The sequence below is a fragment of the Epinephelus moara genome, chromosome 8 (genome assembly GCF_006386435.1).
Source record: "Epinephelus moara isolate mb chromosome 8, YSFRI_EMoa_1.0, whole genome shotgun sequence".
Taxonomy (NCBI): domain Eukaryota; kingdom Metazoa; phylum Chordata; class Actinopteri; order Perciformes; family Serranidae; genus Epinephelus; species Epinephelus moara.
Genome location: NC_065513.1, coordinates 25,597,407 through 25,612,837, shown reverse-complemented (window position 1 = coordinate 25,612,837; position 15,431 = coordinate 25,597,407). Strand labels below are relative to the sequence as shown.

The following is a 15,431-nucleotide window of genomic DNA, read 5'->3' as shown; positions in this document are numbered from 1 at the left end:
TGTTTTTGACGCTAACTGATAAATTATACAGCCATAGTCAATGAAAGCCCTGATCAACCCAGTGTATACAGTTTCCAAGGACTGCCTACCCACTCCCCAGTCTCGGCCCCTCAAACATCTCAAAATATTCTGTACTTTCTTACATTTTCCAGTAATTTTCTCTATATCGGTCGACCACATAAGGTTCTTGTCAAACCACATCCCCAAATATTAGACATGGATGTAAACTGTAAGAGAAACTTGAGTGGTAATTCTGCAGCTGGAGATTTCCTGTTGGCCTTCAGATTACACCTGCTCAGGCTGCGTGATTGTTGTGCTTGTCAAGGCAAGACGACTCACACCTTTATCATCCCTATAGACCTTTTACAGTGTAGACAACATGACATGTTATAGCAGGTAAAGCACATTCGAAACACAAGTGTACCAGTAATCCATCTGGGTGGAATCCAGCCATCATTCATTGTCATTCAAGCAGCTGAGCTTTTCCTGCATTGACATGTCAAGATGTCTGCTGTGAGGGAGGCTGACTGGTAAACTGACCTACGTAAATCCCACTACTTCAGCGTGAGCAGGAATCAAGTTAAAAAGTAGTGAATACAACAGTGTTTGAATCGTATCCTAATAAACATGTTGACTTTGTTTAGAAAATAACCAGGTCACCACTTAGAGAATATCAGGCCATGTTTAATTATAGACTCTCACATAAGAAATACAGGTAAAATTTGTCTCTGCACTCTGTCATAGTAGTCAACATCAGCTCACTGGAGCCGTGTCTTCAGGCTTCTATAACTGCAAGTGATATAAAAACATTTGTTCAACCGTAAAGCACAACAGAACATAACAGGTTATTTCTTCAGACAGAATTCAGCATCAGTTCTTTCAGTAACACAGAATCATAAAATATCTTGTTTGCTGCCATTCGATCGATAGAATGCATAATTATGTGAATAAAATCTAAAGTTTGAGTCTTAATCCCTGATGTTAAACAAATATTTTTAGACAATGTGTTTCAAATTAAAGTGAGATAATTACAGATGGGACAGAGGAGAGAGAAAGCAACCCGCTGGCTTAGATTTGATCACTCGACTGGATGGCAAAATGTGTGCTATTCTTCAACATACCTTTGTGTTTATAAACAGTGGTATGTATATTTTCGGATGCACTTAAATTTAATTACCACGTCACTTCCCGAGAGATGAATTGCCATGGTAACCCGTGCCAGCCTCAAATCTACTGCCAATTTAAAAAGTGATTTTAAAACTATGTTAGTCATTGCAAAGTGAAGTCTTAAAGGCCCAGTGTGCAGGATTTAGGGGCAGAAATGGAATATAATAACCGTTTTCTTTAGTGTCTAATCACCTGAATATAAGAATCATCGTGTTTTCTTTGCCTCAGAATGAGCCGTTTGTATCTATATAGAAAGCAGGTCCTCACCGTGTTGCACCGCCATGTTTCTACAGTAGCCCAGAACGGACAAACCAAACACTAGCTCTAGATCGGGTGCTTCGTGTTTCTGTGTCAGCCACCGTCCATGAAAAGAGTGTCAGGAAAACACTTAATTTTTAACTTGAAACTGTCATTTGTTTTGGAGAGGAAGAGACCTCTGCGGATAATTCAGCTCACAGTAAAAACCTCCTGAACGTCTGAATCAGAAATAAAGTGAGCACGCTTTAAGATATCAGAGACAATAGGTAGGCACACATTAGCAGGTGCTAGGCAAGTGGGCCATCTGAAACACAGACGTGAAACTACTTAAATCAGTGTTTTCACGCTGGTCCGCTTGTTTTGGAGAGGAGGAGACAATTCAGCTCAGGGTAAAAACCTTTTGTACGATCAGCACTGAAGGAAATCTAACTTGGAGAAGCTTCAGGTGGTTGCAATCTGCAATCCTCACCTCTAGATACAACCAAAGTCCCCATATATCTTACACACTGGGCCTTTAATGTACACTTAAATTTAAAGGTTACTGATGTTACAGAGATGTCCCAACAAATGCCTTTAAAAACAGAAATAGAAAGTATCCCAGGCAGCGCAGGGGGGAGACGAGGGGACTCATGTTGAAATCAAATTATTTCTGTGTGTCGGTCTACCTTTATCTGTTTATCTGTTTCTCTGCACACTAATAACTGGAGGCGTTACTGTATCTATATACTGTAACACATTAGGTCTCAGAAGGAAAGTTGCCTTCTTTACGAACCTGGCTGCTAAAAAGTTGAGTTTATATAATTAAATTGGATCATTTACATTAGTTGTTACTCTGTAGCTTTTATCTGTTTGCCTTTTATGCTGGTTAACACACACCAGTACACAGCGGGTGCTGGTTTCTACTCTCCTCTGATAATCCACTTTTCCTGTGTAATGCGGGGCAAGTGAAGTAACCTATTTTAAAAAGGGGGGTCAGAGATAAAGGGGTCTCTTTGCCATTAAAATTCATGCAAACATTGACATGCAGTTCAGAAACAAAAGTTATTTACATGGATTAAAAAGGAAAAAAAACTGCAAATCAAAAAAAGACTGCAACTCAGAACAGCCGAAAGAAACCCTACAGATTTGTCTAAATGCCTATTGAGAGTGAAAGGGCAAAAACAGATTTTAAAAAGATGCCTTAGTGTTACAAATGTTCTCCATACAAATGCATCACAAAGTCGCCTCTGCTCACAATCCTACATAAAACTATTCACTCCCTTATTCATATCGCAAGACAACCACCTCAAAATAAGGGTTATTGGATTAAAAACAAGAAAAAAAGTAAAGTGCTAAAAATATAATACAAATCAATTAATAAAAGTAACAAAAATAAAATCAAGAAAATATATCAATATTGCTGGGAAACTGCCTTAAATTCTCTCTGTCAGTAAACTACACACAAGAGACCTGGATCGAGTCGTATATAAGTGGGCTGCAAGTCATAAGATATTTAAGTACAATGATTCTCATAGTGGGGATGATGTGTCGGGTATGCTTGGAGATTAAAATCCATACAAATTTAAATGAATACAAATAATTATCATCACTTTTAAAATTCAATTAAAGGCATTTCCAAATAAAAAGTGGGGCAGCTGACATGATCATACTGGACCTACAGTGTGTGTCTGAGTATTAAGTACTTTGGCTTGCCGAAACTTTGATGAACCCTGTTCTTTGTACCATGGTCAAATCTCAGATATCTAACACCATCTGTCTGCCTTCTTCTCTTAATTCCATTGCATGTGAAACAAAAGCATCACCGCTGTTTCCTTTTTTGCTCTCGGCATGAAAGGGACAAATGGTGAGGAGTTTGCAGAAGGCGGCGTATGAGATTCATCCTTTGTGGCAGCATAAAATAGGGCATTTTCCAAAATAGTAACCTGAAACAGGTGGAAGTGACCAGTGATAAATGATCACTTTTTCTGAGTCAGTGAAGAAATGATATAATCACAGTAAGTCAGTAAAAACAGATATATTGTATCATCAATGGGCCGTTCAACTTTGTCTGTCATTATGCCGGAGAAGAACTTTATCGTCTGGTCCAAAACCTCGACTGTGGGCTTTTTCTTTGCTCCGAAATCTTGTTCAAAGGGACAGTTCACCCCAAAATTAAAAACACATTTTTCCTCTTACCTGTAGTGCTATTTATCAATTTATTGTTTTGGTGTGAGCCGAGTGTTGGAGATATCGCATGTAGAGATGTCTGCCTTCTCTTGAATATAATGGAACTAGATGGTACTCGACTTGTGCTGCTTAAAAATCGGCACAAAATGCATTAGAAAAACTCAGAAATCATGACCCGGTTACTCAAGATAATCCACAGACCTTGTTGTGGGCAGTTTTAGATAGAAACTATTTTCTTTCTACCCAACTGAGCTGGCTGAGCTGTAATGTTAGCTAGCTCAGTGGTGCTAGGTGAGCTAGCAGTAGATGCACACTTCCTTCTGCACGTTGATTTGGTTGGTGGGTGCAGTTAGGAAGAAAGAAACAGTTCCTACATTAAACTGCTCACAAGGTCTGGGAATTTTTATTTAGTGCTTTAAGCACCACAGGCCAAGTGTGTTAGGGGTCATGTCTTTCACCGCCCAGAAAACGCAAGGTTGAGCGCTGGGTGCTACTTCTGTGCCTTTTTTAAGCCAGCTTTCAAGAGTGTGGCGGCAGGTTGCGCCTGAGGTTGCAAAACAACCTTTACACACACATCATAGCCTGTTTACCTGAAACTTGAACTCAGTTTATCACAGGGCACAGCTGTTGAACCCTAAAAAAATAGGTGCTCAGCGTGTCACTTCCTCTCTCCCCCTTTCACACTTGTCTGTCCTGTCAAATAAAGGCTAAAAAATGCCCCAAAAAATATCTAAAAAACAAACAAACCCCAAAACAAACAAACAATGAATTTGAGGGCGCAGAAACTGCAGCATGTCTCTGGCCCCATATAGTTCCATTATAGTGGAGAGAAGGCAGACATCTCTACGGCCGATATCTCCAACACTCTGCAACTCACACCAAAACAACCAAGGCTGATAAACAGCACTACAGGTGAGAGGGAAAATAGAAACATGTATGGTGGGGGCACACCAAGCCCACAACCAGTTTTTAAGGTCCAAACCCGTACTTTGACAATACCTGACCTAGAAGAATCCTTGACCTTGTTTCAGTTCAGAGGTTAGGGGTCGGCTTTAGGGATGGTGCATGTCATTTCATTCTCTGTGATATCTGTGGATGGTTGTGAGTGTCTCGTATGACCTGATCCAAACTGGGTGGTCCTCAGCCCTGTTCAGTATCTGAGAGGCAGCGTGATGTCGAGCGGTGATCTTCGAGCAGTGCTGCGGTGCCCAGACACTGGATATGATCCATCTCACAGCAGCACAGCTCTCAGATGTTCGGTTATTGTTCAGTGACTCTAATATCTGTCAGTAGTTGGCGGTTGTGGACTCTGAGTAATCGCTGTACATTCCAGTTTCATGGGATCCGCAGGTCATCTATGTGCACGTCGTGGTGCTTTGTAACTGTAGTTATTTGTGATGCCTTTCCTAGTCCTATAGTTCATCATTCCAGTCATCAGATATCAAAGCCATCTATCAAAAATATGACACCTATATCTTTAATATATGGCTTTGGTTCATTTTAGTGTCACTCCTGCTTCAAGAAGCAAGAGTCGGGGCCACAGTGCACAAAGGTGCCTCAAACACCTGAAAGTACTTTTTCATGTGGGTGAGCTTCAGTGTCACGCCTGTTCCACTGGCTCCTCCACCCAAAACAGTTCACTGAGGAAGACTTTCAATTGCCACTGTATGAGTCGCAGTGCGATGCCGCAGGTCTCAGTCCAGAGGCTGCGGGTCCGCTATAGGCATAGTGTGCAGAACCTCGTCCAGTAACTGTAGAGCTCTGTGCAGGTGGATCTCGATCCAGCAGGGGGTCTCCTTGATGCTCTGGCGTGGGTAGTCGGGCCCCCAGCCCTTAACAAAACTCATCCTGAGAATACACAGCCTCCGGAGGTCATCTACCCCGATACCGGCTGCCGCTGACAGACCTGAGAGGACGGGAGGAGAGGGAGTCATGATCAGGTCAGTGTGATGTGGCATACAATGTATTGACAAACAATTAATTAATTAGGTGATTCCTAGAGATGAAACAATTAGTCGATTATTTGAGTCAATTTTAGGCAAAAATGTTAAAGTTGCAGCCTCTAAAATGACAATATCTGCTTCTTTTCTTGGACTCTGATGACAGCAGACTGAATATGTTTGAGTTTTGGACCACTGGTCAGACAAAAAGAGCGATCTGATCACGTCAAATTGGACACTGTTTTCTGGAATTTTAAACGAGCAAAGGATAAAGCCATTCATAAAGAATGTTACTGGCAGATTAATCAATAATGAAAATAGTTGCAGCCTGAAAATTAATGAGTTGTCTGTAATAAAAACGTCTTGTTCATGATACTACTGAGATAATTTTTAATATCGTGTAAAAACGTCATATCGTGATACTTGCGATATTTCGGCTTGTTGGCCAATTATCGTCATACTGTTACCCACGGCAACAAGAGAAACTACTGCAGACTCTGTTTGAATGTGTCATTTTTGGGAGTTTTTATTTTGTTGAATTACTATTCTTTGTTTAGTTTTTACTTAATATTTGAAGGCAAACTTAGGTTAACGTGTAAAACTATCACTTATTTTGTTGCAATTCTATTTTCTTAAATTAATTAAAAAAAAAAAAAATCAACTAATTTGTCATATCGTCAAGAATGTTATCATCGCAAAAATACCCTGAAATATTGTGATATTATTTTAAGGCCATATCGCCACCCCTACTTGGAACACTTTCAGCTTCATTTTTGGAGTAATTACGCCTGCAAATACTTGTCAACCAATAAAAATCAATATAATCTTGTTCTGCTGCATTATCAAATTTGTGTTACCAGAACATATTCATTTGATTTTTTTAACCACAATTGGGCTGAAATTCAGTCTGAGCATGTCTCTGTTCTCTTCATAGCTAGTTACTACAGGGTCTTACTAATGGCTGGAGCTATCCCTCCAACTGATCCAGGTCCGGGTATGTTTCCGGCCACAGCGGCTGCCTGGGCTGCAGCTGCTGCTTGAGCCGTAGCTGCCTGCTGTTGCATCTGTCTGTGGCACTGACGGAGGTCAAACACCTGGCAGGAGAGAAGAGACTTTAAATACTGTACATTCAGCAGCAATTAGCCCCCTGCATAGGAGAAATGTAAATATCACCACAGGCTGCCAATCAGGGAGAGTGTCAGAAAGATGCTGTGTGAAGAGGTATGATTTCCCCTTACGAGAGACGAGAGTGGAAAAGACAGTAAACAGTGGCAGTACGTAGACACAACTACTGTACAGAACCAATGTAAAGGAAGAGACTGTATGGAAAGAGATGTTTGCAGCTTGACCTTCCAAAAGAGGAAAAACAACATTTTATGAAACGTCAACTTTGAGTGATGCCCTTTCAGTGACCCGTGTGCATACCTTGATGTAAGCGCTGGGGTAGATTTTGTGAACAGCGTCTCCAGGAGCTCGACCCGCCTCTCGGTCCAGGTAGTAACTCTGAACAAACACGGCGTGGTCACTGAGGCATCGCACCCACACGTCTCCCTCACCCTTACATTCCAGCTGAACCCCTTTACCGATGTGAAGCCTGAGGAAGAGGAAGGAGGACATGTGACTTTCATGCTGCTCTTTAGTACAGGCTGCAGTGGACACGGTGCAGCAGCACATTATCTCCTCTCTCCTGCTTAGGAGGGGTGAATTTACAGCTCACAGCGACTTAATACAATACAGTCTCTGGCTTTTATTTGTTATCTAGTGTCAGCAAAAAATGTTGTTGCACATATCCGATCTGTTGCAAGCGCAGTTAGCTTATGCACTATACAAAGTGAATGCTGCTATCACAATGAATGTCCTGCTGAGCCCCGTTCAAACTTTGAAACTTTATATGGAAAAAAAGAATCGTCAAATATTCATATTGAACAGACAAATCTGATTCAACTGACATAACTCTGAGTCAGGTACAGCCCTAATATGGTCCAGTATGTCAGACTTTTTTTTTTGGTCAGATCTGTTTAACACTTGGTGGTGGGACAGACTCGCGCACGCAGCTCAGCTGAAAAAGCTCCACTTCAGCGATAAAGCAGAGGTACACAAAAGACACTTTGAAATCCAATTTGAGGAGCCAGAGCCTCCAATCCAATTGGAATCACATTTCATTTCCAAATGTGGATTTGATTTGATTTGACTTGATTTACAAAAATCACATTTCCTGTGGGGTTTTTTATTGATAAATTTAGATATGCCAAAAAACATTTTAGGCTGGCAGCAATGACAAAGATGACGCTTGACAGCCAAACTCTTGTTTCTGGTTCAAATGTAAAAAAATACATCCCTGACTCAGTGATTATATCAGCAGTAAGATTTGAACTATTTTGCTCTCTAACTACTGAGAGTAATAAGATCACCCACCTTGCTCTCTCGATAGCCTCAGTGCGATGTACATTGCTGAGCTGGCCTAAACAGAAGCGGTCTCCTCCTGAGGGGTCGACATAGCCGTCCACTGTCACAATGGGGCAAGAAGAGGGCACCTTGAATGTCTCCCCGACTTGAACGTCCATCTCAAAATAGGCAATGGAGCACCAGTAGTCAGGAGCTGAGACAGAGGGGAGAACCTTATGTCAATGGTTTGTAGTTATGAATGGAAAATGTTCCTCGTCAATGTAACATTAAACTTTTGTGACTTTGTTTCAAGTTATAAAAATAAAACCATATACAAACCAGGCAAAATATTTCACATTTATTAAAGTGTAAAACCATTTAGCTACAAAGCTACAAAAAATAAAAATGTGCATGCTATAACGTAAAGATACCCTGTATATTCAAAAGTTGGCACAGAAGCAATCAAACTGAGCATATTAACACAGTCTTGTATCTAATGTAGTCGTCAACTTTTTAGAGACACTTCATGTCCTGTTAATCAAATATACTCAGAGGTTTCTAATATACTTGGCCTAAAAATTCTGTTCAGGGTTTATGTACTTGTGGATTGTGTGTTCTCACCTGGATGATTGGATATAGGAGGCTGGAAGGCGAGCTCATTATGCACCGGCCCTGAGAGAAACAGAGGGAGTAATGGCAGCAATTACACACTATGCAAAAAAAAAAAAAAGTCAAGAGGTAGGCAGTTATCCGGGGATTTGGTGGTAGCGACAGTGTGTACTTACAGTAGTGTGTTGGGTGTGGCATAGGAGGGTGGTGCTGTAGATGACCGTTGGTGTGGTGGGGTATGTTGGGGGTGAAGCTGCTGTTCCTGGACCAGGTTGAGCTGGCACCTGAGGAGAAAAGGAGAACACAAGTCAGAGACCCATGTCCAAACATACATATGTATATATGGACAAACAAGGACACACACAGGAATATTTTACAACTGTATCTTACTGCCTGATCCAGCAGCGATGGCAGGGAAAGATGATGATGAACCAGAGGTGGAGGCCTCCGCAGGCGGGAGCAGGTTTGGGGTTGCAAATGATTCAGAGGGGGCCGGACGGCCAGCGGATGGGGGGTGCTGGATGGTCTGGATGGAGTGCCCTCCGTCGATGGAGGGCAGGCTCTGTGGTCCGTCGAAATCATACTCATCCTTAACCATCAGCGCAGAGCTGGGTCCAGAGGGGGTCAGCGTCAGTCCTGATAAGTCTGTGGACCAAGAAAAAGGATAAAGAGGTGGAACAAATTAGGGACAATGCCAAGAAAATATCCCTTGTGAGGCAGACTGTGATTTGGAGAAGTATAACTAAAACAAATGGCACCTCAACAGGCACATGCCCACCTCCCCGTTACTCACCTATGCCAGGAGACACCACTCTCTCATAGTGATAGGGGTTGACACACACGTTGTCACACTTGAGGTCGAAGGCAAACTGGCAGTATTTGACATGTTTCAGTTCATTCTTATGCAGGTCAGGCCACCGCCACAGCCGGGCGTAGATTACATGGGGGAAGCCTTTACGTCCAGCCACCTGGGAACAACCACGACAACACAGAGAAAGAATACAGGGATAGAGTTAAATCATTTGTGGACTCACTGACCTCACAGCTGAGCTCAAATATAGTGTTATGTCAGTTATTAAAATCAGGGTTCCTACAGCTTAGGGCAAGTAAGATTTAAGTTAGATTTTAATTTTTGTTGAATTTGCATTTCCCCTTGTCGTACAGTGACAGCTATGCCTCGGGGAAACAAAATGAGTGTTGCTAGTACCACAATCCTGATACGCCTCTGCTTGATGTTCATGCAAGAGGCATTAAATACATTATTTTTTAAAAACAGATGTAACCAATTGTTTTGAGATTTTATAATTCAATGTCAGGGGAAAAAAACATACATAAAATCCTTTTTTTTTTTACTATTTTTTCAGACTTTTGAAAGATTGATTTAAGACATTTTAACGCCAATAATAAATTAATGAACTCAACGCCATTTAAGACTTTTTAAGAACCCACAGGAACCCTGTGAAGCATATCTTGTTTTCCACTGTGTTGGTGAACAGCATGTTCTGACTAGACGAATACACACAGGTCACAATACTTTTAAAAAAGGTTACAGCACCAACTTGGTTTTCTGCAGAGATTTCCTGAATTTTCTTGCCTTTTTTTGGCTGAATAATTTTCCAGAGAATCATGTGGTTACTTATTCCATTTTGTAATCTCAGCTTGCGATGTTTATATTGGCGGGTTTCTCATCTCACATGTTGGATGATGTTAAATCTAAATCGCGAAGTCGATGGTCAGAAAAATAGTTTGCTAACTTACTGCTTCTGTGGTTTTGCAACCAAAAAGGTCAAAAGTTTGGCTCAATGAAATGGACAATTTCTTTATTTACTGAATTTAATTGACGGTTTCAAAATACAGTACAGCTGTTTTATTAAGTAGGCGTTACGGGAGCATCATGTGCCAGGGCACTATCAATCTACCTGATGAGGGTGACTACAACTACAGGTGCTTTCCCAGTGCACATTTGTTTTCTACATCCCTCCATCACTAGCAGCAATAAGCTTCGAGGAGAATACGTTCTTCACTGAGAGAAAACGCATTTCTTTATCCTGCTATAATTTCAATGCGCACGCAGCACCAGCCTCAAGTAGCCAGACGGGTTACTGCTTGGGCAACTATCATGGCATTAAATAAATACAATATATCTAGATTTCCTGTGTATTGTCATGTATGAAAAGACCCAAAATAACACTATGAGTGGACTAGATGAATAATGATTGAATAACTAGATGATTAATTATGTAACCATAATCGCTAAGTGGTAGTAGTTATTTTTCACCATTTTCTGACTAATCTGTTCTGAAAATAGTCATAAATTGCAGGCCTTGATGTTATGCTGAATAACTGTCTGTCGTGGTCTTTTATTTTAATTCAAGAAAAAAAAAATGCTGGTATAGTTTACTGTGGGTGAAAAGACTAGAAATCCCCAAACATTAATAGACTACAAACAACAAATAAGACTAATCAGCGCTAATGTGAAGTGTATGAATCTGATTTATATTTATGTACCTGAGCGTATCAAATAAATGATCCAGAGTGTGTTGTCCTACCTGCAGCCGTCCATCAAGCGTCCTCTGAATGGTCACACACTTGCTGGGATGGGCCCCGTTGGTGGTGATAGCCGTGATGAGGGAGTCGAGCTCGTCTTTTTTCTCCTTCAGCTTTTTCACCAGGCTCTCGATGGCCCTCTTGGCGAACGTCTCGCTCTCGCCACCCTGTCTGTGACACATCAGGCTGTGCACAATGCTCAGGCAGGCATCGTTGCTGGTGGGTGTGTTTGTGATGGACATCTTGACTTATCTCTCACTAAGCCTTCTGAGGATATTATGTAGTTGAGACAGTTTCACTAAATCAGGAGGCTGGAGCAGAGACGATCTTCACAGCTGTTCAGCTGCAGATGGGACAGATGTGGGACCGCAGACCTCTCAGCATCAGGAGGAGGGGTGAAGAGATCTGAAAATAAATTAGACTTTATGTTCATTTAAGAGGCTGTAGAGTTGTACGCATCCTTCTTATGTCTGCTTCAATTGACACAAACATTAGACAAGATATTAAACAAAAACTGAACATCATAACTAACATGACAGACTGCATGGATGTAGGTATGTGCTGCAGAGCTGTGGTATTAGAAGACATAAGTTGTAGCTCAGTGTCTCTAACTTATAAAACTGGCAAAAGTTCATTCAACAATAAGGTTGTGTGCTACCTCTGTTATCCTCTCATTAGAGGCTGTCAGTTCCTGCCATGTTGTTAATGAGCTGTAATGTTGAGTAAATCCGGATGACAGATTAGCTTTCAGGCAAAAACCGATAAACACACAAAGCTTCGGTTTTGAGTCTGGAGACCACAGGAGATCTGTAAACCACAAACTATACCGTTTTAACCAAGTTGTTAGCCGTATAATGACGACGCTAGCTCGCTAACGACCTGATAACATGACAAAGAGGAATTTTTTACATTTATATTTGAGTTTACAAATGTCCGGAACTGTTTATTCCGGGATAAAAACAAGGTTAAAGTAGCTGTGCTCGCCTGTATCTTCTTAGCTAGCTTGCGGCGCCACTCTGGCTGCCGTTAGTCCGGGGAAGCGACTGCACGCGGACACAACTAACCGGAAGTGAACACTTGTCTTCAAAATAAAGGTGAAGCTTTGAACGAGCAAAAGGCTAAAATAATAAAGTCGATTATTTACTAACATTTGAGGCATCTAAGGTGCTGGGTGAGACAGTGGGAAGGACATTAAGATGATCTGCTATCAGCAGCAAGCTGGTCATACAGCTTTATTGCAGGCGGTCAGAGCTCTAAAGAGTCTGAAACTGACTTCAGATGACTGATGAGAATGTTTACTGCCTTCTGTAAGTTATTTCTGAATTAGAATCACCTTTATTGGCCAAATATGTGTACACACAGAAGCAATTGGACTCAGTTTTTTTCTGCATTGCTTTCAATGTACTTGCACAAAAATGGATGTGACAGTTAGAAACAAGCACAAAAATGCTAGAGACATAAAGCTAAAGAATAGACAGGACTATTATTTACACATGGATGTGAAAAAAAAATATTTCAAATGTGCAATAGGGACTTACAGGTACAATAATCCTTTGTTTAACACTGTCTCCACTGTACAATAATTGGAGAAATAACTCAACTACAGCAACATTGTGCAGTTATTTAGCTGTGTAAAACTCTTCCCACTCTTGAATGTGTACTTAACATAAGTTGCACATAGGATATTGTATGTATTACTTATTTTTTCGAGTTATGTATATATTGTGATGTACATAGTCAAGAAATACACATCTTTCTGTTTTATTTTTAACTTCACATACTAGTTTTATACTTTGTGACGTAGCATAAGGCCCATATTTTATATTTTATATACACTTTACAAACTCAGAGAGCACTATACACATTTTATATTTTTACATATTTGACATGCTAGTGTTTGCACTGTAGCATGATAAACCTATTTTATTGTAATATGTTTACATAATTCGTACTTATTCACTTTTATTCCTATAATTCTCTATGCTTCACATCAGAACGACAATAACCTATCACACATTTCCTCAGAGGGTCAATTAAGTGTTAATGGTTATGATATAAAAAGAGCTACATATAAAATGAAAATAAAACCTCTATTTAATTCAATTAGAAAGTTCATCAATTTGTGACACACTTTTACTTCACACCATTAGTACTTCTGATATAGAAGTGCATTATTACAATGTATTTTTCCCAGGTATATTTGCCTGCCACTATTTATTATTGTAAAATTGTTGTAAACTGCCATGTTCGTTACTGTTCAAGTAGGGTTTTATTTTGAAGAGCATAACCGGAAATATACGCTTTCATTAAGTACCTTGACATGGGATTGGCTCGCTACCTGCTACTAAAAACATCAGCTAACACCGATGATTGTTGATAGCAAACTAGCTAACATAGCATGCTACTATGAGGTTAGCAGGCGTGTTTGTTTACTGTGCTACAACGTATTTATTTGTTGACCACTTAGTTTGATAGGTAGCGACAACATACTTTAATGCAACTGTAATAATCGTTGGTTCGTATGTGATCGCTGAGTAGTTTATAACTGAAAACCAACCAAAGCTATGTAGCTAGTGTTAGCACTGTATGCTACCTGGCGTTAGCTGGTGTGGCAGCTAGCAGGAGAGCTCTGCCTCTGTCCGAAGTTACCGTGCCGACGGGAACAGCGGTGGGCTGTGCAGATCCTGTCTGGGTTATCTTCATAAATTTCACCAGCTGCTCACAAAAACAAGGTTTGCAGGCTGTAGCGTTACATCCTTCAAAGTAGAGCGCGGATCAAGTCAAATCTCAGATTTCGTGTCAAGTCCGGACCCACTTCACGCACTTCTCACACTATTTCCTTCAATGGCGTGTTGCGCATGCGTAACATGAGACAGGAGTTTGTTAAGTGCTCAGATATTTCAATACTGCCTGTACTGCTCCAGCTACTATATATTACTGATATTACTGCATGTTCTGGTGTTAATATTACCACTACCACTACGTATAGTGCTTCTACTGCATCTGCTTTTATTTCTACTACAGCTGCAGCTATGGCAACAACTGCTTGTGAGAAGCTGTTATTACAGATTTTTTTTTTTGCACTGAAGCTGCTGGTTGACAATATTTTGGACAATATTCATTGTCTTTAAATATGACCACAATAGGTATTTATTGTTATTTCAGAGAGCTGTATTCTGGTCAGGGTGGAAAAGCCTGTGAAGCTGCATTTCACATTAAGTGCACTGTTTAACTTGCTCCAGAAACCTGCACCTCTTAGCCTTCACAAGTGCATCGGTATTAGCTGTGCAAAATCATCTAGGGGCCTGGATTGGACCCTTTGGTGGGCCACTCCTGGCTTGCGTTACAGATGTTTGACACCCCTGACATAGATAGATTGATAGATCAAAAAGAAAGACCAAAACTAAAAATTAACAATACAAGAATGTAGACACTGAGGCATTAGTAATAAAGCCTACTGGTTAGTACACTGTTTAACTTGCTCCTGAAACCTGCACCTCTTAGGCCCCGGTCACACAGAAAGTATTTTGCAGGTTACAATAGGGCAGGCGCACCATACTGCCTTTTTTTTTCTAAATTGCATGCCACTAGTAAAAGAAACCCCCAACCAAACAAAAAATGCTTGCTCCTTTTTATCTTCGCCACCCCATCACACCCTTACACTAACCTTCCTGTGTAATCAATTTACTGTTTAAAAAAAAAAAAATTCACAATAATTAGTAGCTAGCTCATAAAATGTTCAGGCAGCGATAACTTGCTGTAGCTCTGGATGAGGGTGAGAGACTGTCAGCAAATAGTTTGTTGGGCACAGGGTAATGAGATCTGTGTGGGTACATGAGACCCTAAAAAAGAGGGTGGATCATGGGGAGCACCACCAGTTGGTCCAGGAGCTTCTCCTCGATGACGGCGGTTTCCAGGCATATTTTAGGATGACTTGGGGGCAGTTTAACAACCTGCTGTCTATTGTCAGGGCCGTACAGCTCTGGGTATCCAGCAACCACGACTACCAGTTTCTCTTCCATTGTTTACCAACTGTAAACTTGTTGTCGTGACCACCACAAAGGGCCCACCTCTCAAATCATCCGATTGGACAATGGGGAAAAAAATGACAAAAAAAGAGAACACCTTTCTGCTCTGAGGCTCCAGCAAAAACACAGAGTGCCTAGAGTGCAGAAATGTGAGGTGCATTGCTACGTAAAAAACGTGAGCAGAAAGCTTCGTTCTCATCAAAAACAATTACAAAAAGCCAGCTCCAGCTGCTAAAACACTTTCTGTGTGATCGGGGCCTTAGCTTTCACATGTGGATCAATATTAGGTGTTCAAAGTCATCCAGGGGCCCGGATTGGACCCTTTGGTGGG

General features: G+C 40.9%; 1 protein-coding gene across 2 annotated transcripts; it reads right to left on the bottom strand.

Moving 5' to 3' along the window:
- Window positions 1–37: 37 nt before the first annotated feature.
- LOC126394010 (mothers against decapentaplegic homolog 4-like) lies at window positions 38–14,547 on the bottom strand. 2 transcript variants are annotated; one of them, XM_050050531.1, is made up of 10 exons: window positions 13,666–14,547; window positions 11,075–11,477; window positions 9,319–9,493; window positions 8,916–9,170; window positions 8,702–8,809; window positions 8,538–8,588; window positions 7,947–8,130; window positions 6,957–7,125; window positions 6,487–6,625; window positions 38–5,497 (listed from the first exon to the last, which is right to left on the bottom strand). In XM_050050531.1, exons 2-10 carry the CDS (start codon window positions 11,312–11,314, stop codon window positions 5,286–5,288), a joined length of 1,533 nt encoding a protein of 510 aa, XP_049906488.1. In that variant the 5' UTR covers window positions 11,315–11,477; window positions 13,666–14,547; the 3' UTR covers window positions 38–5,285. The 2 variants fall into 2 exon arrangements, with proteins under 2 accessions (XP_049906488.1, XP_049906489.1); XM_050050532.1 differs by lacking the exon at window positions 13,666–14,547 and adding an exon at window positions 11,731–12,231.
- Window positions 14,548–15,431: the final 884 nt, after the last annotated feature.

Excerpts from the sequence above, each read along its gene's own strand:
- LOC126394010 (XM_050050531.1), bottom strand. The coding sequence starts at position 11,314 with ATGTCCATCACAAACACACCCACCAGCAACGATGCCTGCCTGAGCATT. Across the intron at positions 6,626-6,956 it reads ACCCCAGCGCTTACATCAAG|GTGTTTGACCTCCGTCAGTG; the intron begins GTATGCACACGG and ends CTCTCCTGCCAG. Across the intron at positions 5,498-6,486 it reads AGGGATAGCTCCAGCCATTA|GTCTGTCAGCGGCAGCCGGT; the intron begins GTAAGACCCTGT and ends CCGTCCTCTCAG.